The sequence below is a fragment of the Ovis aries genome, chromosome 14 (assembly GCF_016772045.2).
Source record: "Ovis aries strain OAR_USU_Benz2616 breed Rambouillet chromosome 14, ARS-UI_Ramb_v3.0, whole genome shotgun sequence".
NCBI classification, from domain to species: Eukaryota; Metazoa; Chordata; class Mammalia; order Artiodactyla; family Bovidae; genus Ovis; species Ovis aries.
The window spans coordinates 1843587-1871567 of record NC_056067.1 but is presented as its reverse complement, the minus strand read 5'-3'; the positions used below and the strand labels follow the sequence as shown (position 1 = coordinate 1871567).

Below are 27981 nucleotides of genomic sequence, written 5' to 3'. Positions count from 1 at the left end.
TCTTTTACAACCTTTTTCCTTCTAGAAATGCCGTCTCTGAATTCTTTCTAAACCCCTCCCAGTCATCTTACAAGCCATCTTTTTCTTTCAGATTAATTTCTTCCAAAAAGTCACCTCTAAGCTAGTTTTGCCAACCCTATAAAATCCACCAGGATGAACTAATAAGTAATGGATTCTTTCCCATAAAATCACCTTTATCTTCACCTCTAAAATTTACATCCTTTTTTCATATGTGTGTTCACTGAACAACTTTTATTTAGGTACCTAGCAACAGTTAGAACTGGACATGGAACAACAGACTGGTTCCAAATAGGAAAAGGAGTACATCAAGGCTGTATATTGTCACCCTGCTTATTTAACTTCTATGCAGAGTACATCATGAGAAACACTGGGCTGGAAGAAACACAAGCTGGAATCAAGATTGCTGGGAGAAATATCAATAACCTCAGATATGCAGATGACACCACCCTTATGGCAGAAAGTGAAGAGGAACTCAAAAGCCTCTTGATGAAAGTGAATGATGAGGAGAGTGAAAAAGTTGGCTTAAAGCTCAACATTCAGAAAACGAAGATCATGGCATCTGGTCCCATCACTTCATGGGAAATAGATGGGGTAACAGTGGAAACAGTGGCTGACTTTATTTCGGGGGGCTCCAAAATCACTGCAGATGGTGACTGCAGCCATGAAATTAAAAGATGCTTACTCCTTGGGAGGAAAGTTAGGACCAACCTAGATAGCATATTGAAAAGCAGAGACATTACTTTGCCAACAAAAGTCCATCTAGTCAAGGCTATGGTTTTTCCTGTGGTCATGTATGGATGTGAGAGTTGGACTGTGAAGAAAGCTGAGTGCTGAAGAATTGATGCTTTTGAACTGTGGTGTTGGAGAAGACTCTTGAGAGTCCCTTGGACTGCAAGGAGATCCAACCAGTCCATTCAAAGGAGATCAGCCCTGGGTGTTCTTTGGAAGGAATGATGCTAAAGCTGAAACTCCAGTATTTGGTCACCTCACGCGAAAAGCTGACTCATTGGAAAAGTCTCTGATGCTGAGAGGGATTGGGGACAGGAGAAGGGGACGACCGAGGATGAGATGGCTGGATGGCATCACTGACTTGATGGACGTGAGTCTGAGTGAACTCCGTGAGATGGTGATGGACAGGGAGGCCTGGCGTGCTGCGATTCATGGGGTTGCAAAGAGTTGGACACGACTGAGCGACTGAACTGAACTATACCATAAGCCATGCATACTCCAGATAGAATTTAAAAAATTTCTCAACTACCCTATCTAGCTCATAATAGGTACTCTGCAATCAACCAGAACAATGCTCCTTCTCAGAATAAGAAACCTCAAGTTCAAATCCTAGCAAACAACAGGCTCCGTCTCACATGCCAACTCCAGCTAGTTAGTCTGAACGGGGCACCTGAGCACTGTGTTGAGGATGCTGAGTGCTTGCAGCCTCCATAATAAAGACGGAGTATGTTTTGGGATTTTTTAAATACTTATTTGGCTGCGCCAGGTATCAGTCACAGCATGTGCGACCTTTAGTTCTGGCATGTGGGATCTAGTTCCCTGCCCGGGGATCGAGTCCCGTCTGCACTGGGAATGCAGAGTCTTGGCCGCTGAACCACCAGGGAAGTCCTGTAAGGTATGTTTTCAGCAGTTCTTTTTCACGGGCAGAAAACAAGGTTAGGGTCACTGGCTCTTCCCCTCTCTTTACAACCTGCTGGGGCCAGGCTAGCATGACCCACACTGTTCTTATTTTTGGTCTATCTTGAGTCCAGTCACTGCGAAGTGTTGCTAAATTTGAAGAAGGTGTGGGTGTGTGTATGTGGTGGGGAGAGGGGGTGGAGAAAGGAGGTGCCTCTTTTCTTGAGAATCCTGAAGGTTCTATTGCAACTCAAAGGAAAATGAGATGGCAATTTAAGGGGGTGGAGAAAGATGGTTTCATTACAAGGAATTTCCAGTCTGATTCAAACTTCAAGTAATAAGACCTTGGGCTGGTTTTCTCCATTCACAATCCATCTTCCCTATTCTCAGTTTAATCACAATTGCATAAAATCAATAGACCCATGCAGTAATCCTTTTCCATGTTCCCCGAAGTTTACTGAACATTAGGTTCATTTCACTTCACTACTTACCCTCTCCCCATGGTATCAAACTACAGGTAAGACAAGTAAGCTTGGGTTTACCACTTCACCCCGTAAATCATTCTCAGAGCGCAACACCCTCTCTGTATTCTTCCCACATACTGATAGTACAGAATGGGGAATGACTCGAAGGAAAGACTTCCAGGTTCTGATCATCAACAAGTTGACTTTGTGAAAGTACATTTACCCATTCTGTCTACCGTAAGAATACTATGGAAGAGTTCAGAACAGCCCTGTCCGGGACAACTTTCTGCTACAATGAAAATGTTCTGTATCTGTGCTGTCCAGCTGTAGTCGTCACTAGCAATCTGTGGCTACTGGGCACCTGAAATATGGCTAGTGGGACTCAAAGGAAATTCCAAACTTTACTTGATGCTAATTTAAATAGCCATACATGACTAGAGGCAACTATACTGGACGGTGCTACTATACCAGACAGAAGAAAGAGAATATATCCAGCCTCATAAAGAAAAAAAATGGAAAGCTCTAAAAGTTTACCCTGTAACTTCCCTCTGCATATCCTGAGGACAGAGAAAGAGTTAGGTCCTCTACTGCCGTAGAAACAGACCCCCGGCAGCGCTGTGAGCCCCCAAGAGGCACAGCGCCGAAAGCCCGCCCTATGTGACTCAGGAGGCACTCTTCCTCTGGGAGTAGAGAACAAAATGAAGTTGGGGTTCCAGCTTCCCTGGCGTTCACTCAACAGTGTGATGCCACTGATAGGGCTTTACGGAACTTCTGAGCAGGAAGAGAGAACAGAACACAGCTAGCTAACCCCACTGATTTTCCCAAAGAGAAAAACTAGAACCAGAAAAGATGATTTACTCGTGAAAAAGTCTTACTACACAATTGAAGGGAAAAAAGTAAACAACCTACAAGGAATTTAAAATGTAGTTCACTGAAACATAAAACTCAATGAGCAGGTTAAAAAAAAAGTAGATAAGAAAGAATTATTGTACTGAAAGGCCAGTCAATCAGTGCTTAGTTATGTTTGACTCTGCGACCCCATGAACTGCAGCCCGCCAGGCTCCTCTGTCCATGGCGATTCTCCAGGCAAGATTACTGGAGTGGGCTGCCATGCCCTCCTCCAGGGGATCTTCCTGACGCAGGAATCAAACCCAGGTGTCCCTCATTGCAGGCGGATGCTTTACTGTCTGAGCCACCAGGGAAGCAATAAGAAAGAGAGCAGCATACAGAAATAAAGAGTGGGCAAATATGGAACTGTTTAAGAAACACAAAGGCTAGGAGAAAAAGGTCCGATACATGACTTCTAAGATTCTCAAAAGCAAAGCCGGGAGACAATAAAACAAAGGCAAAATATGAAGGGATACATGGCTGAGAACTTCTTGTACATTTTGAAAGACATGAACTCTCATATTCAAGGACAAAAAGCAAGCAAGAAATATAGAAATAGATCAAACCCTGGACACACAACAGTAAATTTGCAGAATACCAGGAACAAAGATTATAAAGCAGTTAAGAGAAAACACAAGTTAACTGCTTAGAGCTGAGAATCAGAATTCTCAACTGCAAAATCAAAAGCTAGAAGATAATGAAGTGGAATAACATGGCCCAATTGCTGAGAAAAAAATTACTGCCAAAACAGATTTTTATACTCTGCTAAATTACCACTCAATAGTTACAGCAAATAAAAACTTTTTTTTTTTTGCAAGGAAAAAAGGGAGTGTTTAGGAACTTCCCTGGTGGTCTAGCAGTTAAGAATTCACCCGCCAGGACTTTCCTGGTATTCCAGTGGCTAAGACTCTGCGCTCCCAACACAAGGGGCCTGGGTTCGATCCCTGGTCAGGAAACTAGATCCTACATACCACAACTAAAAAGACCCTACACTCCAAAACTAAAACCTGGCAGTCAAATAAATAACTGTTTAAAAAAGAAGAAGAATCCCCCTGTAACGCAGGAGACATGGGTTCGATCCCTGGTCCAGGAGCTAAGACCCCACATGCTACGGGCATTTAGCACAGCTGCTGACCCTGTGCTCTGGAGCCCGAGTGCCACACCCACTGAGCCTGCACACCACAACGACTGAAGCTAGGCAGTGCCCAGAAGCCCACGCTCTGCAACAAAAGAAGCTGCCGCAGGAAGCCCATGTCCCCTGCAACTAGAGGAAGCCCATGTGCTGCAGCGAGGACCCGGCATAGGCAAAAATACATAAATGAAAATTTTACACACTGTTTAGCATATTCTCACTGAAAAATGTAATGCCTACCTCTACAAGAAGGAAATTAACTCAGCAGGATGAAGTACGATGAAAGAAGGGACAGGAGGCAAAAAATGTGCTAAGCAGGTGGGTGACTCCAACCAAGCAGACATTATCAAATAAGAGGCTAATTCTAGAGTAAAAAAACAGAATGAAGCGGAATTAGAACACTGAATCTCAACAATGTTTAAGACAAACTGCGGCTTCTTTTTTATTTGGGAAGAGAGAAGTGATATTAATTTAACATTAGATTATTTTCAAACATGCAGGCCAAAAATTTAAGAGGAGCCTCTAAAAGAATTGAAAGCTCCCAAATGGAGATAAAGAAAACTTACATAGCAGAAGGAAGGAAAGCAGAAAAACGCAAACAGAAAACATGCTATATAACACAAAGTAACTATACACAGTGAGATATTTAATTAACATATAGTCGTATTCGCAGCATTTTTAAAGTGAATTAAATTTGCCAATTAAAAGTCTCAGATTAGCTTGAAAAAGAATCCAACTATCTGTCATTTACAGAAGATACATCTAAGACATGAGGACACAGGGACTGAAAATAAAAGGACAGGAAAAGATCCCAGCAAACAGTTACAAAAAGAATACTGACATTAATACCAAACAAAACAGACCAGAAGAAAAAGTACGTGAAATAATAAAGAAGAACAATCTGAATAAATGCAAGGGAAAATCTGATACAATAGCCATTTGAAATATTTAATTTAACAAATTAAGAACACAAGGGAATTCACCTTTGAGGGAATGAAGGCTATCCAACAAAAACACAGACAAATCTTTTCATGCAAGAAGCACTTTCTTCACTAGGAGGAAAACAAGAATGCCCATGGTTACAGAGATTCAAATAGGCTTTTAACACAGGAAGCCGTCAGCAATCCTGGAGTAGGAAAGAGGACTGACACGCAGGGGAATTAGAAAAGAAGAAACGAAACAGTGATTATTTACCAACCTGACTCGCCTGGGTTTTCTCTGTAGATGCTTTCCATTAAAACTATCAGACCTACAAGAGTTCAGCAAGTCTGCTGAATATACCAGAAACCTGAAATAGTTATAAAAACATTTTAAATGTTACTTACAGCAATAACAAAAACTATAAGGTACCTACGGATAAATCTAATGAAAAAAGATTCGCGATCTTTAGATAATTACTCAGCTTTACCCAGAGACATTCAGTAGTTACTTTTACTGATCACTTACTACCCTCTGGGCACTGTTTTGAGAGAGGTGGATATGTCAATAAGCTCAATAAACTGATACAAAGTACATATGAAAGATTTAATTGTTATAAGTCTCACTTAACCTTAACCACCACCCCACACTGCCTCTCCCAAGAAGGGTTGTCTCGTGTGTACTGGTGATGCACTGGTAAGCATAGCTGTCTTCCAGGAAGGGGTGTCTCACTGCAGGCATCCCCCATACAGGAACCTCTGACTCGAAGTCAAGGCTCCAAAAGACATTCTCAGGTGATACTGAGGCACACTTGACCGGAATTACCCAGCCTCTAGCTGTCTTAAGACTTAACTGAAAGCAAGAAGCCCCTCTTTTAGCAGAGATCACAGCACAGCACACACCGGGCGAGCAGAGACTGGGGCCTGATTACATCAAATCACAGAAAGACACAGACCAACTCGGAAGAAAGCAGATCTCCGTGTGAGGCCTATCCGCCCCTTCAGACATCACCTCACTTTAACATCATGTGGTTCTCCCATTCCTAGCAACAGATCAATGGAGATTTCTCAGACTTGAGATGCTTCGTGTATTAGGACTTTAAGCTGCTTTGCAAAGTCAAGAACTTGGTGGATACTCAACTGCTTAACTCTTTTCAGTAACATCTGAACATTCTGGCTAATGGAAATGCAATATTTATTCTGCATTTTGCCACTTTTCTATAAGCCTGCCGTTGCTGCTGCTAAGTCGCTTCAGTCGTGTCTGACTCTGTGCGACCCCAGAGACGGCAGCCTAGCAGGCTCCCCCGTCCCTGGGATCCTCCAGGCAAGAACACTGGAGTGGGTTGCCATTTCCTTCTCCAGTGCATGAAAGTTAAAGTGAAGTGGCTCAGTCGTGTCCCAATCTTCGCAACCCCATGGATTGCAGCCCACCAGGCTCCTCTGTCCATGGGATTTTCCAGGCAAGAGTACTGGAGTGGGTCTCCACTGGCTTCTTCTATGAGTCTGAAATTATTTCAAAGTTTAAAAAAAGTAAAAAAAAAAAATTTCTTTTATCTGTTAGGTCCATTCCCATCAGGTTCATGGGTAGACCCAACTGAACCAATTGAAAGACGGCAATTGATAAACTCAACGTAAAACTCCAATAAATATCCTAACAGTTCCTTCCCCACAAAAGCTGTCAAAGCTGATTTTAAATTTTACATGGATGCAAAAAGCACCAAAAATAACTAACCAGTTTGTGTTGTTTTTATTGTTGTTGTCTGTAACATACAGAACTGTTTATTCTGCTGCTTACAATACAAAGACATAGGGAAATGATATTGTTTGTGCAATATAGTAGGGGAAAAAATTTGTAACTGCCCACTGGGGTCAGTTTGCCAGATGTCCTGTCACTAAGAAAAACAGCTATAAACAGAGCAGTTCCTGGTACTCTGTACTTCATTTTGCTGATTCTATCCGGATTCCCTTCTTTGTCCCCTAGAAAGCTTTATTTAGACAACACAGCTTTGAAAGAGAATAAATAACAAGTTGAAAGGATTTGCCCTTCCACACAGCAAGACAAAACTACAGTAATTAAGAAAGTATTAGCACAAGGATAGACAACTTGGCCAATGGAACAGAACAAAAAGCCCAGGAACAAACCTATGCCTGGAAGGAAACTTGATTATCTGGATAGAGGTATTTGGAAACTTGATAAAGGTAGCTTTGCGAATCAGTAGGAAAAGGCTTTACCATTCTTCACTTGCTGTTGGGAGAGCTGGCTATTCATATGGAAGAAGGAAAAGATATCCTTATCTTATCCCATTCAAACAATTTAATTCTCCATAGCTTAAGGACTGAAGTATGAAAGACAAAAATTCAGAAATTTTCAGAAGATAATGTACGATATCTCTTCTGACCTCAGGGAAAGACAACCTTTCTTAAGACACAAAATGCATAAGCCATGAGGGAAAACATTGGAATATTATATTAAAGGTAAATTAACCATAAGAAAGTGCAAAAAGAATAAAGAGGTAACCCCAAAACTGGGAGACAGACATCTGTATAACATATGCTTCAGATGTGTATCTGGAAACCAACGAAACAAAAACACAAACTCATATTATATGGACTCGTAAGAAAAGGAGGAACCATCCAATATAAATATGGATAAAAGACATGAACAAGCATGATAATTAAAAATATACTAGCATATTAATTTATATGTATATAAATAATAAAAATCACAATGATACACCATCTCGCACTTACTAGAGCTTGCCAAAAATTCAAGTGTAACAATATCAAGTTTCGGCAAGAACATGGAGCAAGTGAATCTATGCTATCTGGGGGTATAAAATTGGTACCAGCACACTGGCCATCTACTGGGTAGTATTCAATCAAGAGTTGGAGCCTCTTGATGAGCCTATGACCCAGCGAGCTCATGACTAAGAATGTACTCTAGAAAAACTCTCACTCAAATATGCAAGCAAACAGCAAAATATTCTCGACGTAACTGAAAATAACTTTCATATCCACTGATATCCAAGAGAATGGATGGATAAACGGTGATATCTGTGCGACATTCATACAATAGAGAAGAGCAGCAGAGATGAACGCATTACAGCAGCAACAGCACAGCGGATTTACAGATCCCAGATCCAACCTTGAGGTGCATCTACAGACAGAGATATAAAAAGACGAGACACTATGAAGTTTAAATTGAACGCTGCAAATACTATTTTAGATAGAAACAGGGAGTAAAAAGTAGAAACATATATAGGAAGATCAACAGGAGAATCAGGGCAGAGGTTACCTTTGGGAAGGGAAGGAGAAACCTATGACTCGCGTGAGGTCCATACAATTGCATCTATAATGTTCTATTTACTTATCTGCTTGGTAGGTTAGCACATTCTCTCTTGGATGCCTGAAACAGCTCATTTTTGAAAAGATTCCAAGAGACAAGAATTCCTATTCAGAGCCACACTATTTGATTTCCTAAAATATGCAAGTGAAACCAAAACTCAAATAGCACAAACCCCTGTGACCCTTCCATCTTGCAGTCACAGGACTGGGACTTCACAGAGTTCATCTAATGTGAATGGACAGGAAAAGGAAGGGTCAGGCTCCAGCCTGGATCCCATGACAAGATGTACCCTGGGGACCCTCCAGGGAAAGAGAGGAAAGTTATTCCGCTATTTTATAAAAGTGATAATCATTTTTTAGAAATTGTTTGGAACTCCTTAGGGAAAAGGTATTTTGTAATCATGCCATCAATTAAAAATATTGAGCCTCACTATACCATCGAAGAGAAATTTGAATTCTCAGAACAGAGGTTCCTACTGGTTTTTCCTTGTTTGAGCAAGTTGGTTAAAGTCATCTCTGCAGGATGCATCTATAATCCTAGAGGCCTGGATACCTTCAAGGCCCACAACTCCCCCTCCCAGTTCCCTGCTTCTGCCCTTTTCTCTTAGTTATTGCTGGCTCTTAGGCATCAAACGCTGGCTTCCTGTTCCCCCTCACTGAGCTCTGGAGACTTGGAACTGGTAAAAGGCTTTGAAGAAAAGTACAAAGCCAGGAAAACACGGAATGGAGACAGCTCTGACTTTCCAAAGGAAAGCAAATCTCAACAGTTGTAATAACCTTTCAGACTTTCCTTCGTCTGTAGCTTACATAAGCCGTGGTTCAGACATGAGGACCGAAGAAGTACTGTTAAGTCACTCAAGCTGCAAACGGTGAAAACTCGGGTTCTGGTGGGCAGAGATGCTGAAGACAGGCATTCTGGATGCTGGTGGTATAACCCTGGTTTGTTCTAAGTCTCGGTGTCTCTTGCATCCCCTCTTCACCATCCCACAAAGACACTGGCTCAAGGGTTCCCAGAGTGTTACTCTAAGTGCTTATTAGACCTGAAGTCTTAAGAGCACAGACCCTGTGCGAATCCTCTGTGTGAGGCGGTCAGCGCCAGGCGCCATGCCACCATTTCACAATGTGGAAAAAGCAGGCATGCTTGTGGCTCTTATGAGTCTCATCATTAGGACCACAGTCATCCCTTAATCCAGAAATAATTGTTCTAGTACACAGTCTCAGGCCCTCTAACCCAAGGAGTCTGTTTCACGGTCCTTTTACACTACAACGCTGTTTTAATGGAGAGTCTGAATGCTGAAACGCCAACCTCATTGGTCAGGTCACTGTGACAGTTCTCAGGCACAGGCCTTCCCCATTCTATTCTGCTGTCCTGCACTTTGAATTCAGGGCTTGCTGTCAGCACGGAAAGCACCAGAGTTCTGATATGGCAGCCCTTTGGCTATGTTCGACCGAGGGATTTATCTTCGACAACCTACTCAAATCCTCCCCCAACAGCTACCAAAAATTCCCCTGGTGAGAAATGCTATTATGAGAAGGAGTGGCTGCTCTGTGACTCACACTGTTTCATTAAAAAGATTTTTTTCCCCCAAACAAATGTTCAGTAGAAGAATCCAAAGGTTTTCCAAAGCCACAGCAAAAACAGAACAGCTCATAATACTATTTCTCAAAGGTCTGCCACTTCATAGGAGATTCCTATACCTCAAAATACTGGAGATACTTAGATTCACCATTCTTTTACGTTGCATTTGGCCTCTGCATTTGAGAGGAGGTAGGAAATGGGGTCGCACAGAGTTGGACACGGCTGAAGTGACTTAGCAGCAGCAGCAGCAGCAGCAGCAGGAAATAGATGGATTAAACACAGCCAACATGACTGGGCTTGTTCAGATATTAAGATGGAAGGCAGCTAGCTTGCAAGCCAATCCTGAGCACAGGCCTTGAATTTAACCAGAGTTCATCAGGGCAACTGGCTGCAATGGTATCAATCTTTCAGCCATTCCTGACCAGGAATGAGGAAATCTAACATTACATTTCGTGATGCTAATTACAATAGTGGGCAGTGTCGTCACAAAGTTTCTTTGAAAAGCTGACTTAGCTGGTGCTGCACCTTTGAGGGCATTAGCAGTGTGTATGATCTAAAGAGAATAAAACAATATTACAGAAAACTCATCTGTATTCATGGTGGACCAAATGCTCCATCGGTTTAGACTGGAATCCCTAGGGCTCCCTCAAATCCTTGCGGGACTCCTGGAGTACCAAGGTGGGAATCAAGATAAAGAATCCTAAGAGCTTTCTCTAAGGGAAAGCACCATCTCAGCAGGGGTAGAGGATTAGGGGTGTTCTCCAAACACTGGAGAAATGTGGGCAAAATGGCCAAGCTGGCTAAGGTCTCGGGGTCTCAGCTTTGCATTCTCCTCCTACCTCTGTCTCAGATGGTGTGGGCGACTCCAGATTTAAGTTTCTCCACATGCTAAAAATCAACTTCGACCTTAAAAGACATTGTACAATACAGAGGTGACTAATTACAGAATAACTATTTTTGAAGCATGGTTTATTTAACTACATTTTGTAGAGGGCTGAAGCTATGATCAATAAGCAAGCTGGAGCCATGGTAAACTGAGTGTAATTCACCAAGACCAAGAGGTCAAATACACGGAAATGCAAGGAGAGGTTTCTCCAAAGATTATCCTTCAGAGACTAAGGGATCACCTCAACAGCCAAAGTCTATACAAAGTCTTTCAGCATGGAACATCCTATATTCTTTACTTTGGGTTAGAAAAAAAAAAAAAAAAAAAAAAACCCTCAAATATAAAACAGATTTTAAAATTTCTGGGGGAGAAATAACATTTTGGTCACCAGCACTGCCTCCAAAAATTACTTAAAACAGCACTAAAGTGTCAATGTCGTGGAGCTCACAGACAAACACAAGACCAAGGAGGAGAAACTCTTACTTACATTTCCTTAAGTACATTTTGGCTTAGGATAACTTTCACAGACATGGGTTAAGAGCGGTGAAAACAGTGTTCAGTGACCAGAAAGAAAAGAGGCTCTAGGGATGACAAAGATACTGAAGGCAAAGATAATTTCAAAAAAATGTTTTTCTTTTGCAATTTCCATGGAGGAGAGGACCGCTCATGTTGGCACATATGAGGAATTTCTTCTTAGTAGGCGCTTGACTGGAAACCCAAAGAACAGATGACCTGCCCCAGCGCAGACAGAGGGCTGAGGAAAGAAGGGAGAGTTGAGCCAAGGGCAGGGAGGAGGCCATCCCTGTAGCACCTCATGGGCAAACACGCGAACCTGCCTGTGTGTTCAACAGGGGAACGAAGAAGGAGGCCAAATCTGCCGCGGGCTGCAGTATTCAGACTCTCTCAGAGGAGTGAGGAAGCAAAAATTCTTAGAAAGAACAAAGTAATGCTACTCACCTTCACCGTTAAGTATACATGCCCAGCACCTAGGGACACTGGAAGCAATCAGTCTCAGTTGAATAAGTCAATGTCTCAGTTCAACAGATCTACACATACAGGTCCATACTTCGTCAATTAAAAATTAAAATGAAAAAGGTGTTTTGTCCACGTTAAAGTCTGGATTTATCCTAAGAGCTTGGCTTGTCTAGCTTCCCGGCTGGGGACAGAAGAAAGAGGATGTAACTCAGGAAGCCCTCCTGCAGCACAAGCAGCTAACAGCACACAGGCCTCAGGAGAAAAAACCAGGGGAGGAGGAGCATGGAGGAGGGGACCCTGTCCCAACCACCTTCTGTTCGGAGCGAAGGGGGACCAGGGCAGACTGGCTCAGGCCTGCCTGCAGGAGAAAAACGCTTGGTTCCGTGTGAGAGAAAATGGGCAAAAACTGAACAATGCTCTTGCTGGATGGCTACACCCTCTGGGAGCAACAGAAGGCAAGACCTGTGTGGATCCCACTCGGGAATCTAGTTGAGAGATGCTGAAAGAGATGAATGCATAAGAAAAGCATTCGGAGTTCTCTGGGGAGAGAAAAGTTAGATCCATGGTCGGGGAGCCTTTCCTTTATAGCAGGTATTCTGACTACATTTTTAGAATCATTTGTGACAAATGCAGGTTCTACTGAACTCTGGGAGCTGCATTTGTTAACGAGGCTCTGGAGAATACTGGGCAGAGTCAAGTTTGCACACCCTGTGAACCATTCACAGAAATCAGGAGAGCTCGGCGTTCGCATCTGCCTCCTTCTCACTACAGATTTGGGAGTGCACTATAAATTCTTACCATGCCTCCTCTAACTTTACAGGGCGCAGCCAACTCCTCCTTCCTCTTTACTCCCAGCAGAGCAAGGCTGTACTCTCAATTCCAGCAACTCCAGGGAGATCTCAAGGTAAACAGTCTCACCAGTCTATAAAGTACCCCAGCTGCTGCTTTAAGATTCAACTTGGTTCTTTATTTGCTTCACACTTGAGGGTTGCTCTTCAGGTTATTCCCTCACACCCACAACTCACCCCTCATCCATTCAACCTATCAAAATCAGGAACCCAACCGTTGGTTTCAAGGATAAACATGTGACCTTGTGAGGAAATAAAGGTTCAGAGGTGAAAACTGCCAGGTCTCATACTCAAGCCTACACCCACCATCATCACTAGGAACCATCTGATTGAGACAGGCCAGGACAAAGCCTGGAAAAGAGACAGATGAAAATTTGTAAGCATTCATCACAAGACTAGTAACAGGATTTAAGTTTTGGACTAACTTCGAAATGTTGGTACCACAACCTCAGTGACCCAGTCATTAAAAACACCCCCTACTTAAGGGTTAGTAAGAGCGAGACCAAGAGCCCATTTAAGTTACCACCACTTCCCTATGACATTTCCCCCAATTTTGAAGCTGTCAAAATTGAAGTTTAGTTTTAAAATTGGGTTTGCTAAAATATAAGTGCCCAATAAACTTGGGTTGAATATCATATCTGTAAAATACAAAGCATGTTCCTTTTCCCAAAAGCAACTAGAGTTGCATTTCTGGTAAAGAGTGGCTTTGGCTCAGAGAGTATTCCTTGTGACCTATTTGGGGTGCTGCTGCTGCTGCTGCTAAGTCGCTTCAGTCGTGTCTGCCTCTGTGCGCCCCCACAGACGGCAGCCCACCAGGCTCCTCGGTCCCTGGGATTCTCCAGGCAAGAATACTGGAGTGGGTTGCCATGTCCTTCTCCAAAGCATGAAAGTGAAGAGTGAAAGTGAAGTCGCTCAGTCGTGTCCGACTCTTAGCGACCCCATGGACTGCAGCCTACCAGGCTCCTCCACCCGTGGGATTTTCCAGGCAAGAGTACTGGAGTGGGTCGCCATTGGTGTGTCTCTGTTTAATGGCAAAATGTACACATCCCATAACAGAGTGAAACCACTGTTTTTTTGCAACACCTTTCAAACCCCAATGAGGAAGAAGTAACTGTGACCTTCAAGAAATGATCTTCTCAAGGGAACCCTACTTTTCTTTTATAGCAAACAATCCCTCATGGTAACAGAGAACTAAAAACTCTGCTTTGTAAAAAGTCTTCCAAAAAAAAAAAAACACTAGTCTTCATTAAGAATAGAACTTTTGCAGGGCAAGGACTCATCCTGCTACTTGGAGGCCACAGAATGGTTTTCCTTCTCCAGAATCCATGGCAAGGACCATTACATCCAGCACACCTAGAGTGAGGCACAAAGAGGCTTTCTGATCTACTCCAATGGGATTGGCAACTCTCTCTATTTAAGAATAGAGAAGATCAAATCACTTGAGAACCCCAGAATGCCAGCAACAGAACCCATGAGATATCCTGCTGGCAGGTTCAAAGACTTAGCAAAAGTCACCTTCTACTGGCCCCTTCGATGGCCTGGTGACAAGACAGAACAGTTTAGTTTCCTGAACACATACGTGTATACATATATGACTAAGAAGGCGGAGGGAAATCTCTATGACCGGCCATTTATACTCAGGCCCAGGAACGGGCAACCTCTTCCTTTCAACATGCTGGGTCTCTATATTTCCCCCCTACATTTGGCAATCTGCATTCTGAATTAAACAGGACTATAAAAGGATGACCAGACCTCCAGAATACCACCCAGACAACCATAAGAGGAGTGAAAAACCTTATAGCAAAACACATTTTAATGTGGAAAAGAAGGGACTTGGATTCTATTAGGCGGCTCTTCTCAAACGGCATTTGTTAACTACAGATGGCCCCCTCAATACAGGTCAGATTTCAGCAGAGGGCACTTGCTTTCATTCTGGACAAAGAGTCCCCACGATTCTAAGTCTCTCTCTGCCCAGCAGATTCTGAGGAGGTGAAAGAAGGCAGAGAACTACGGAAGTGACCCCTGTAAGATAAGAACTTCCCACTGCAAGTTACTTGGCTTTCGTAAACAGCCTCTCGTGAGGCCACAACAGTCACCCGGTAAGGTGGGCAGAGAAGGTATGATCTCCATTTTAACAGGTGGAGAAACGGTTAACTTCGAGGTGAAAGGACTCACCTGCACAAGGTCACAAGTCAGGCAGTTAAGGAGCGGCCCAAGCAGGAAAGGAGCCCAGCCCTCTGACAAGCAGGCCAGGGAGATTTCCACAAGGCTCCCCAGCTTCCTCTGTTTTAGGATGAGAGGAAGCAGAGGGTAATGGCTAAGAGGTCAAATGGATTCTGACGCTGGCAGGCCTACACTGCAATCCCAGCTCTGCCCCCCATTAGCTGTCCGGCCTTGTGGGGGTTCCTTAATCTCCCTCTACGCCTCAGTTTCCTCACCTGTAAAATGGGAATAAAAACATTTTACCTCCTACTGTTACAGTGATGAGTAATGACATGATGGATATACAGCATTCAAATTCACTCACTCAACAAATATTTGTGCCTGGCACACAGAGTGCAGGAGTTACAACAGTGGTCAAGAGGCACAGTCCTGCGCTCATGGAGTAAAACTTCAGATGACGTAAACAGAAAGAGTAAACGGATAAATAAAGCGTGTTAAGTGCTATTAAGGCAACAGGTGAGTGATGGAAGAGACTCACAGGAGGGAGGCAGTTTTTAAGAGTGGTCCCTGAGGAGAAATTTAAGGTAAGCCTCAAGGGATCATAAAAAGTTATCCATGTACAGAATGGACAGAAAAGCATTCCAGGCAAAGGGAGCAGAGGGTGCAAGCTAGGGTCACGACCCCGGCGAGGGCAAATGTGACTGCCATGTATTGTCACAAGATTTGGGGAACAGCCTTTACAGGCTGTTATCTGTATTTTTAAAATAACCAAGACAAGACTCAAAAGAGGTGAGGTGTCTCGTCCACGGTCCCAGCTCCTGGGACCCTAGCATTCTGCCCCTTGACACCGTGTCAGCTCAATCCCTCTGAGGAAGCCTCGTGCTCACTGAACTCCCCTACTTGCTTCTCAGACGTCTGTTTTTTGTGCCCATGAAGAGATCCAAAAGCACCTTGGAAACACAAACAACATCACAACAACTTCAGACACCTAGTCAACCGTGCCCTGAAACCCTTACTCCTCTGCTCCTCAGACACGAGAGTGAGAACTGCTGGGACCTTACCCAAAGGCCCCACGACGGAAACAAGTTTCTTGTCTCACAGCAAGCGAGCAGTGAACAAGAAAGGAAGGGGATGTCCTGGAAGGAAGGGCTTGTGGCCTATTTCAGAAGGTGAGGAGAACCACCACTGCAGAAGAACAGAAGCATCAAAGTTCCTCTCAAGTGCGCTGCACAGGAAAAACTAATTATTTCACTTGCATAAAACAACAAATCCCTAAGGCAGTGGTTCTCAAGCCCCAACCAGGAGCGCTCTGAAATTTGTGGGGGCGCTGAATGGGCAGAGCCCGGCATGTTCAATGCCTGCAAAGGCCAGGATGGCCCTATGATGACCAGATTACCCGAAATATTAACAGCAGCCCCCCCCAACACACACTTCAATGTCAATCCCTCAAGGGATTAATATGCTTCAACTTTCCCTGTAGTCCCTGGTTCAGCAGGTCTTCCTAACCTCTAGCTGGAAAAAGGAAAAAAAAAAAAATTAACGTTTTACAGCTGAAGAGTCTGAATTTTAGAATCCAAATGCAAGCTCATAACTCTGGCATGGAACCTGGTGGCGGAATAAGGAAAAAGAACTTTCTGGTAAAAGAAAAGAAATTTGAGTGGAAAAAGGGAACTCCTACTCTAAGATTACATTCCTGCAACACACAAAATTCTACCTGTGACTTTTGAGAACTGTCTTATAGTGCTTTTCTGTTTAAACTCAGACACTAATGACAGCTTTCTTAAAAACTTAACTACAATCACCTCAAAAATACACCTGACCCTTTCTGGACCAAATTTTATAAGGAAGATTACTAAGTTTAAGATGTCTAAAGCTGATCAAATGATGTCTGAAAGTGCCAGAGGTAATCACACCCTACATCTCTTCAGGGCAGTGTCCAAATTATATCTAGAAGTCTGTTCAGGGATTAAAATTCCATCCTAGCAATTAAAAGCCACTTTCAAGGATTACCCTAAATTAGTCACTATTCCTCCCGAAAACTCATTTCACAATCGGTTTAAAGAACTGAAAAAAAAATTAACATTATTTCCAGAAATAGAGATCCAAAGTGTCTCCCCTATTTCACAAGAGCAAGCAGTGATCCAACAGATAAATCCTCCATAGAGCAATCTTTCTTCTACACAGTATCTAAATTTTCTGAAGTCGCCCAAAGGAGTCTGAATATGTTAACTTCTTTACTCCAACTCGCCAATTAGTAAATAGCAGCCCCACACCCCTTCTGACCAATTTTCTGGAGGCCTAACCTGGTTTCTCAGGTTAGCTAAGCAGACAGACCTGTTTTCCTCCAGAAGCTCCTGCCAGTGTCTTTTCTGCCCTGCCAGAGTCTAGGAAATCCTCCTCCAGCTTTTTGCTGACCTGTCACCAGAAGTTCACAAAATGAATTCATCCAGGTCCTTTGACTCCTCCTTTCCCCCCGACATGTGCCAACAGCAGTGCAAGAGAACTGCCATGTCTTGGTCACAAGAAGATGCAGAATACCCAAGCACTTCAGCATGGAGGAGAAGAAGAAAGATGGAGGGATCCAAGAGACACTGAGCCAAGGCTGCTACTGCATGCAGCACGGGTAACCAGGGCCCCAGTCACGCAAAGCCTCCCAGGGAGGCTCCCTGGCTGCGCCCTCCGACCAGCAGGCCACACCTGTCTATGGCAGCAGCCTGTCGGCCGCTCCATTTTAAACAATTCAGATTTCCAGCACAGCCGCAAAACTGGGCACCCACTTCTCCAGCAAGAGCAAGTGCCCTCATCCAAACCCCACTTGGCCCCAATCTTCTCTTCACATCCTTTGTCTGAGATGCTCGGTCCAATTGGATCCCTTCTGTGTTACCGGTGCACCCAGCACAATGCAGCAGTAACAGAAAGGAAGCACGGAGGCCGACTTGCGACCAGCCAGACTTCTCTGAGGACGGGGAGGCCAATGAATGAGACTTCAACAGGCATCCACAAGTGAACCAACGCCTGAAGTCCTCACACACCTGGCTCTCCTCGGCCTCTCAGAAAGCCTCATTTCTAGAGAGTGGGTATTCCATTCATCCCTTGGCTTCGGGAACCAAGAGGACGACAGCCAGATCCAGGTACCGCACTTTTACCTCCAGACCTTTTGCGTGCACGCGTGCGAAGGTGCGGGGCACCTCGGCGCGCCCTCCCTGGCACCCCACCCTCCGAGGCCTCTGGCGCCCGCGGACTCACCACTGTGCGAGCTGAACCACCGGGGTGCGATGTGCAGAGGTAGAGCATCCGCTAGCGAGGCTCGGGAGCCCAGGTACAGCATCCCGTCTCTATGGTGACCGCCACCCGTCTCCTGGTAACCATTGCCGTGGGCATAGGTGGAGTCGGACGTCGACCCTCCGCTGCCGGGCGCCCTCTCGGCGTCGCCGGTCCCTCGGGAGGCGGGGGTGTAGAGGCCAAAGGGCACCCCGCTGGCCGTGCTGGGGTCCATGCCCATGCCCGCCACGGAGCTGACCGAGCGGCTGCGGAGCCCCATGGCCCCGCCGCCCGCCCGGTAGTGCCCGAAGTGGGGCGCCCCTCCCGGCGGGGGCACGGCGCTGTCGTCGGTGGAGACCCCCGGGAAGGGGCCGCGCGAGCGGGCCGCTGTGCTCTGCTTGCCGCCCATGCTCGCCCGGGCCCCGGCGGGGCGGGAGCCTGCAGGCCGAGACCCTCCCCCTGTCCTCAGCGGCGGGGGCAGGGCTGGGCGGGCATACGGGGGAGCAAAAAGGAGACCGGAGGGGAAGGGAAAAAGGAAAAAGAGAGGACCCGAGCAGGACCCAGACTACGGGCTGCAGGCGTCCCGAGCCCGGCGCATGATTCCCCTCAAGGTCCGGAGAGGCGAGGCGCGCGGGCTCGGCGCGCCCCAGGCCGCCCCCGGGCTCCCGAGGGCCGGGCGCCGCGGGGAGGAGGCCGCCCGCCCGGCAGCGGCCGCCGGAGGAGGAGGGCGGGGGCGCCGGCGCGTGCCGCCTCAAGACGCCGCGGCCGGGACGGCGGCCCGGACCCCCGAGGCCCGGGCGGGCTGCGGCGCCGGCGGCCCGCGGAGCTCGCGAAGCCGCGCTCGCGTCGCGCTCTCGGCCCTGCCGCGCGGGCCCCGCCGGCCGCGCCGCTCGCTCCCGGGCTGCGCTCGCCGGCGCTCCTCGCCGCCGCGGAGACAATGGAGGGCGGCAGCGCGCAGGCGCGGCGGCGCCCCCGCCCCCGCCCCCCGCGTTAACCCCTTCGCGGCCCGCGCGGCGCCGGGCGGGGACTCGGGGCGTGGACGCCTCGCCCGCCCCGCCCGGCCCGGCCCTGCCCTGTCCGATGGCCCCGGGGCAGGCGTGGTCCGAGCCGCTGGAGCTCAGGACCAGAGGCGACGCGGCACCTTTAAGCCCCCAAGAGCAGCTGGTCATTCAGGGGGAATCCCCCCGTGGGCGGAGGGGCGGCGGTGGTCCAAAGGGTGGGAAAGAAACCCGGGGAAGAAGAAAAAGGACTCCAGACGCCTACCTAGCCCCGAGGGTCACTGGTCAAGCTCCCTTCCCGGCACGAATTTGCCCCCGCAGCACCCTCTGGTGGACTTGCTGTCCGTTCTATCTGAGGTTCAATGTCCTGGAATCCCCAACACCAGGAAGTTTAGCGTTTTGGGGCTCGATAGTTTTTCCGGGATTAAACAGGGCTGGGGGGTGTGTAGGGGGGGTGTTGCTTGTGATTTCAGATTTTGCTGCCAATAGATCAGAACTTCCTATTTTGGACTTAAGCAAATGGGTAGATCCTTAAGATAAAATGCGACTCTGAAAATCATCAGGTGTACGATTAAAAAAAAATAACAGACGTGGAAATCTAATAATGCAGCTAGAACTAGTGATTTTAGAAACTCCCTGGTTCAAGGAAGGACTCCTGTTTTGTTTACCGTTTATCCAGGTATGCATCGCAGGGCCTGGGACACAGCAGGTACCCAATATTTGCTCACCGAGTCTGCGTTTTGCAATGTCTCCCTCACATATTCACATTCACTCACTCATTCCATTCTTTCGTTCATTCATTTGTTCAACAGCTATTTTTTTAAGTGCTGAGTGCTGCCTAGGACTGTCTGTCACTCAGTCCCTGGTCTAACTGACTTCCTTGTTCTAAATGTCAGATACTTCCAAATCAAGGAGCCAAAACAGGGTGCAAAGAAATATTAAAACTGAAAAAAGAAAGGTTGATCTGTCATAGGTATTGATTGTCTCAGTGTGACCAGCTTGGAAGGAATAGGCGGCCTTTGCAAGCAGCAAAAAGCCCTGCAGAAGGAAGTTGAGATTTCTGTATGAGAAATGATGAAGGAAAAAACAATGTTTTAATACCCAAAACATTATCTGTAAGTTTCCAAATGGGGAATTTGTATACAGCTAAGATCCAAATGAGTGATTTGAAGAAAAACAAGAAAGGTTAAATTTAACCCAGTTTCCTCCCTGAAGAAAGAAGACAGGTAGTTCAGTACTGTGCAGAAAAGAGGATACCCTCCCCAGATCTCTACTGAGGAGATAAATATATAATCCATAAGAATTATAACCATCTAACTAGCTTTTGATTTACCTATTCATTCAACACTTTTTTTTAAAAGTTGAACAAAATATAAACCTTTTTTTTTTTTTTTTTTTTCTTTACTGGGAGGCTTGTGGAACCTTAGTTCCTTAACCAGGAATCCAACCTGGGCCCCCAATGGTGAAAGCAGAGTCCTAACCACTGGACAGCCAGGTAATTCCCAAAATATGAATTTCTAATAAGTGCCAGGTATTGCACTAGGTTCTGGGATATGACAGTGAGCAAAACAAATGGAGTCTTGTTCTCACAGGGCTTCAGAAGAAACACTAACCTAAATGTTCATCAACTGGTGGATGGGTAAAGCAAATGTGATATATTCATACAATGGACAGTCATTAAAAGAACGAAATGCTAAAAAAAAAAAGAAGGAGTCCAGCTTAGGAAAAAAAAAAAAAAGAAGTGCTGATACATGCTACTACATGAATAAATCTTGAAAACACTAAGTAAAAGAAGTATGAAATGTCCAGAATAGGCAAATTTATTGACAGAAAGAAAGGTGGGGGTTGGGGGAAGGAAGGGAGGGGAGAATGGAGAATGCCTGCTACTGGGTTTATTTTTGGAGTGATGAAAATGTTCTGGAATTAGATCATGGTGATGGTTGTACAACCTTGTGCATATACCAAAAAAAAAGCACTGAGAGGGTAAATTTGATGATATGTGAATTACAGTGCAATAACACACACACATATATATGAGGTATCAACGCAGGCAGTGACACTCCAGTGTGGTAGATCAGCCTAAAGCAGTGCCTGGCAAGTAAGCAACACTCAGTGTATGTTTATGAAATGAATGAATGAGTAATTCAAGACCGTGTGCTGATGGAAGGAGACAGGCACAGACATAGTGATTCCAAGCCAAGACCTAAAAGATGAGTTGGAGATTAGCCAGGGAAAGCAGGGTAGGGGTGGGGAATTAGCTGTGTTTCAGGAAGAGAAGAATGTTCCAGACAAAAGGAACAGCATGTTCAAAGGAGCTGGAAGACGCAGTAGAGCTGCGAAGAGGAGTGGGAACCAGAGATGAAGCTGGTCCTCAGAGCTGACAAAAGGGCCCAGGGTAGCCGTGAACTGTATCCTGAGGGGATGGGGGGCTCTGGAAAGTTTTATCAACATCATTATCCTTAAAAATAGTAATGATTAATAAGGCCAAATGATTAATGAGCCCTGAAGATGCTCCTGCTGCTCTTTAGTCCTTAAGTCATGTCTGACTCTTTGCGACCCCATGGACTGTAGCCCGCCAGGCTCCTTTGTCCATGGGATATATATACAGACAAGAATGAAGATATGAATGGAAGACTGGATGGGAACATGAAACAACATAATGTAATCCTCGGGGGGTGGGAAGTAGGAACTAGAGAGCTGGGATGGTGGATGGGAAAAGTTTCGTTTCATGATGTACTTTTTTGTATTTTAGTGTTTGAACAGAGAGCCTAGATAAAGAGAGAGGCGAGCATATGGAAAGTGTAAACCATAGGAAGAAGCACAACTGGACTTCTACGCTTTACAGTGAACATGCTCATTAAGGCCTCTTTGGATGACAATTTCATTTTTTCTCTATGCTTCCCAATGGGGTGAAAAAGATTAGATCTGCCTAATAACTGTATTTCTTTTTGTATATTAATAATTTGCCCTTGAGGAATATATTCCAGTCTGCTGGTTGTCCTTTCTCTCCCACATCTGGCACCACTGAATGGCCGCGAGTTTAATCTGCAAAGGTGAAGCCCCTGCTTTCTGCCGTGTGATGACACTGAGCTTAAGTGGCCTGTGGGACCGTGAATGACAGTCTTTCTCAGGCAATGTCCTTGTTATCTCCTTGCGCAGTTATTCAGATGACAAATCTCCCCCTGAAATAAAAATATTAAGATATAGAGCAAGGAAAGTTCTTCATTCAGCAGCTTGATTCTGTCCTTTACATCTTAGAGAGAGTGACTCATGCCGTAGCAACAGGCATCCACTGAAACCTGCAGCCTCAGATTAGCTTCAGTTTGTCTTCTGTTGCATCGAGAATCCCGGATGTGTTTTGCTCCAGTCTCTCCTGTGGGTTCTTGGTTTAAAGTTACCAAATCTGGGGAGAGGTGGTAAGTCACTCTGGACGCACATGATGCAAGGATATCATATGCAAAAATGGCTCCAGCTAGATGAGAAGCCTCTATTTTATTTTTTATCTTCACGCTCTCACTGACCCTGGAAGAACTGTTTCCTGGTTCTCTGCCAGCTGTGAACCAGGATTAATAAATCACTGACCCACCTACCGGAATAGTCAGGAGAAAGAGCTGACAAAATCAGCATTGCCTGTAATCAATATTTTATAATAACTATAAATGGAGTATAATCTTTAAACATTGTGAATCACTATGCTGTACACCTAAAACTTTTATAATATTGTAAATCAACTATATCTCAATTTTTTTTTTTTTTTACAAATCAGCATTGCCAAAGCCATTTGCTTTTGCAGTGTGAGTGTGTGACAGTGATACAAAACCCCAGTTTGGAACATCACCTGGAAGAATGTAAGTCTGGGACCTGAAGGGTTCAGAAAATGAAGGAAAAGGCTTGTTAAGGCCTATTCCTGGGAAGTAGCCAGGCTGGGAATGACCTCCCATGGCTTCTGCTGCTGCTGCTACTGCTGCTGAGTTGCTTCAGTCGTGTCCGACTCTGTGCGACCCCATAGACGGCAGCCCACCAGGTTCTGCCAGCCCTGGGATTCTCCAGATAAGAACACTGGAGTGGGTTGCCTTTTCCTTCTCCAATGCATGAAAGTGAAATGTGAAAGTGAAGTCGCTCAGTAGTGTCCAACTCTTCGCGACCCCATGGACTGCAGCTTCTAGGACCTGACAAATATTTCCAAGTAAGAAATGTCCTCTCAGCCCTCTCATAGCTCTTGGTTTTGTTTGTTTGTTTGTTATTGGCATTGTTTGTTTCATTTTGTTGGGGCTTTTTTTGGCCACACCCCGCAGCATGCAGGATCTTAGTTCCCCAACCAGGGATGAAACCCACATCCGTTGCAGTGGAAGCCTGGAGACCTAACCACTGGACTGCCAGTTAAGTCCCCTCTCATAGCTCTTTGGAGAAGGCAATGGCAACCCACTCCAGTACTCTTGCCTGGAAAATCCCAGGGAAGGGGGAGCCTGGTGGGCTGCCGTCTATGGGGTCACACAGAGTCGGACACAACTGAAGCAACTTAATAACAGCAGCAGCAGCAGCATAGTTCTTTAGTTTTTGAATCGTTTTACTTGAAAAGAGAAAACATAAAGAGAGAAAACCAGGCTAATGATCAACCAAATGTATGTAGCAAGGAGCCAGAGCATGTGGGCACATCCACAAATATTTGTTGATTGATGAAGAGAGGAAAATTACTGGTAGACTGCAGGGCAGGGTCCCAAGCCTCCCAGATATAGAGAGACTAAGGGGTCAGCTAACTCCACATTCTGCAGAAGAGGAAGCACGGGACCGGAAAGATAAAGGATTGTGCTCAAACTTGCAAGGAAGTTGCTGATAAGACCCAGCCAGAGTCCTGGATTTCAGGGTTGGCTACATCATACCCTGCCTTCCTGTGGCGTGGCTAGCAAGTGACTTTCTGAAAAGACATTGTTTGGTGATAAGAGCCCTGAAGCCTGGTCAGCAAGTTGGAATCTGCCTGACAAGGGACCCCCAATGCTGTTCGGTCTCTAACACAGACTGGACCTTCAAGTGCAGATCTCAGGGACCACAGTAGTGAAGAAGCAAGCAGAGAGTTCTGGACTTCTCTCCAGAGTCCCTACTCTTTCCTGGTGATACCGTGGGTGCGAGGTGGAAAGAAGGCTTGGGGAGGTAGCTAGAAAAGGGCTCATGGTCCCTCTCTAAAAATTCTCCCTGGCCTTTTTCACGTTCAGGAAAGAAAACATTGGGAAAACAGAGAGCACCGAGGACTTGAAACCCAAAGTACTCTCTGTACTTAATACCTATGACAAGCAGATGTTGAGAACTAGACAAAAATAAACTAAAGAGGTGGAGTTGGGGAGGGTTTCAGAAATGCTTGGGCAGGGGCAGTCCTACTGGTTTTAGTGGGAAAGGAATTACCAAGCTACATGTCAACAGACAGAGAGCTTCGGAATCACTTTTTCTATCCAAAATAAAACTTCAAAGTCTAAGCAGGGCCCTTCCTAACGAGCCCTTTTCAGCTTTTCTACCTGTACGTTTTGTTACATCCTGCCATCTTCCCTAAGTTATAGCTACACCAGACTATTTGCTAATCACTCGTTTAGTGGACATCTACTTCTGCTTCATTGACTATGCTAAAGCTTTTGACTCTGTAGATCACAACAAACTGTTGAAAATTCTAAAAGAGGCTGGAATACCAGACCACCTTACCAGCCTACTGAGAAATCTGTCTGCAGATCAAGAAACAACAGTTAGAACCAGACAGGGAACAATGGACAAGTTCCAAATCGGGAAAGACATACGTCAAAGCTGCATATTGTCACCCTGCTGGCTTAACTTATATGCCCAGTACATCACGTGAAATGCCCGGCTAGATGAAGCACAAGCTGGAATCAAGATTGCTAGGAGAAATATCAGTAAGATGACACCACCCTTATGGCAGAAAGTGAAGAGGAACTAAAGAGCTTCTTGATGAAAGCGAAAGAGGAAAGTGATAACGCTAGCTTAAAACTCAACATTCAAAAAACAAAGATCATAGCATCAATTCATGGCAAATAGAAGTGGAAAAAATGGAAGCAGTGACAGATTTTATTTTCTTGGGCTTCAAAATCACAGCAGATGGTGACTGCAGCCATGAAATTAAAAGACACATGCTCCTTGGAAGAAAAGCTATGACAAACCTAGACAGTATATTAAAAATTAGAGCCATAACTGCCAAAAAGGTCTGTATAGTCAAAGCTTTGGTTTTTCCAGCAGTCATGTTATGAGTGTGAAAGCTGGATCCTAAAAAGGCTGAGCACAGAAGAATTGATGCTTTCGAACTGTGGTGTTGGAGAAGACTCTTGAGAGTCCCTTGGACAGTAAGGAGATCAAACCAGTCAATCCTAAAGGAAATCAACCCTGAATATTCATTGGAAGTATTGATGCTGAAACTGAAGCTACAATTCTTTGGCCATCTGATGGGAAGAGCCGACCAATTAGAAAAGACACTGATGCTGGGAAAGATTGAAGGCAGGAGACAACAAAGGGTGAGATGGTTGTGTAACAGGAGTGAAAGGGGCAGGGCAGAACTTCTGAAAGTATGACATAGACTAAAGACACAACATAAACTGATTAGAATCCAATGGGACCAAGATGGCAGACAAGACTTTAATCCTCAATAAACAAGTGAAATGACACAGCCTGAGGGGTCATGACAGTTCCATGGCGCAGTTAAAAGACCAAAGAGTGGGTGGTGGCCCATGTCCCGGAAATCTCCATTTCAGTCAGTTTAGTTGCTCAGTCATGTCCAACTCTTTGCAACCCCATGGACCGTGCCAGGCTTCTCTGTCCATCACCAACTCCCAGAGCCTACTCAAACTCATGTCCATCGCGTCGGTGATGCTACCCAACCATCTCATCCTCTGTCTTCTCCTCCCGCCTTCAATCTTTCCTAGCATCAGGGTCTTTTCAAATGAGTCAGTTCATCAGGTAGCAAAAGTATTGGAGTTTCAGCTTCAGCATCAGTCCTTCCAATGAATATTCAGGATTGATTTGCTTTAGGATTGACGCTGAAGAAACTGAAGTTGAACGGTTTTATGAAGACCTACAAGACCTTTTAGAAGTAACACCCAAAAAAGATGTCCTTTTCATTATAGGGGACTGGAATGCAAAAGTAGGAAGTCAAGAAACACCTGGAGTAACAGGCAAATTTGACCTCGAAAATGAAGCAGGGCAAAGACTAATAGAGTTTTGCCAAGAAAATGCACTGGTCATAGCAAACACCCTCTTCCAACAACACAGGAGAAGACTCTACACGTGGACATCACCAGATGGTCAACACCGAAATCAGATTGACTATATTCTTTGCAGCCAAAGATGGAGAAGCTCTATACAGTCAACAAAAACAAGACCAGGAGCTGACTGTGGCTCAGATCATGAACTCCTTATTACCAAATTCAGACTTAAATTGAAGAAAGTAGGGAAAACCGCTAGACCATTCAGATATGACCTAAATCAAATCCCTTATGATTATACAGTGGAAGTGAGAAATAGATTTAAGGGCCTAGATCTGATAGATAGAGTGCCTGATGAACTATGGAATGAGGTTCATGACATTGTACTGGAGACAGGGATCAAGACCATCCCCATGGAAAAGAAATGCAAAAAAGCAAAATGGCTGTCTGGGGAGTCCTTACAAATAGCTGTGAAAAGAAGAGAGGTGAAAAGCAAAGGAGAAAAGGAAAGATATAAGGATCTGAATGCAGAGTTCCAAAGAATAGCAAGAAGAGATAAGAAAGCCTTCTTCAGCCATCAATGCAAAGAAATAGAGGAAAACAACAGAATGGGAAAGACTAGAGATCTCTTCAAGAAAATTAGAGATACCAAGGGAACATTTCATGCAAAGATGGGCTCGATAAAGGACAGAAATGGTATGGACCTAACAGAAGCAGAAGATATTAAGAAGAGGTGGCAAGAATACACAGAACTGTACAAAAAAGATCTTCACGACCCAGATAATCATGATGATGTGATCACTAATCTAGAGCCAGACGTCTTGGAATGTGAAGTCAAGTGGACCTTAGAAAGCATCACTATGAACAAAGCTAGTGGAGGTGATGGAATTCCAGTGGAGCTATTTCAAATCCTGAAAGATGATGCTGTGAAAGTGCTGCACTCAATATGTCAGCAAATTTGGAAAACTCAGCAGTGGCCACAGGACTGGAAAAGGTCAGTTTTCATTCCAATCCCAAAGAAAGGCAATGCCAAAGAATGCTCAAACTACCGTACAATTGCACTCATCTCACATGCTAGTAAAGTAATGCTCAAAATTCTCCAAGCCAGGCTTCAGCAATACGTGAACTGTGAACTTCCTGATGTTCAAGCTGGTTTTAGAAAAGGCAGAGGAACCAGAGATCAAATTGCCAACATCGACTGGATCATGGAAAAAGCAAGAGAGTTCCAGAAAATCATCTATTTCTGCTTTATTGACTATGCCAAAGCCTTTGACTGTGTGGATCACAATAAACTATGGAAAATTCTTAAAGAGATGGGAATACCAGACCACCTGACCTTCCTCTTGAGAAATCTGTATGCAGGTCAGGAAGCAATAGTTAGAACTGGATATGGAACAACAGACTGGTTCCAAATAGGAAAAGGAGTACGTCAAGGCTGTATATTGTCACCCTGCTTATTTAACTTCTATGCAGAGTACATCATGAGGAACGCTGGACTGGAAGAAACACAAGCTGGAATCAAGATTGCTGGGAGAAATATCAATAACCTCAGATATGCAGATGACACCACCCTTCTGGCAGAAAGTGAAGAGGAGCTAAAAAGCCTCTTGATGAAAGTGAAAGAGGAGAGCAGAAAATGTTGGTTTAAAGCTCAACATTCAGAAAACGAAGATCATGGCATCTGG

General features: G+C 45.0%; 1 protein-coding gene across 4 annotated transcripts in view; it reads right to left on the bottom strand.

Annotated features, from left to right (window-relative positions):
* The window catches only part of ZNRF1 (zinc and ring finger 1), an 88919-nt gene extending 69875 nt beyond the window's left edge, over positions 1 to 19044 (bottom strand). For all 4 annotated transcript variants that reach the window (XM_027977624.2, XM_027977623.2, XM_027977626.2 and 1 more), the window contains exon 1: positions 18091 to 19044. In XM_027977624.2, coding sequence (XP_027833425.1) covers positions 18091 to 18514 — 424 coding nt within the window. In that variant the 5' untranslated portion in view covers positions 18515 to 19044. The remainder of the gene's footprint in view (positions 1 to 18090) is intronic.
* Positions 19045 to 27981: the final 8937 nt, after the last annotated feature.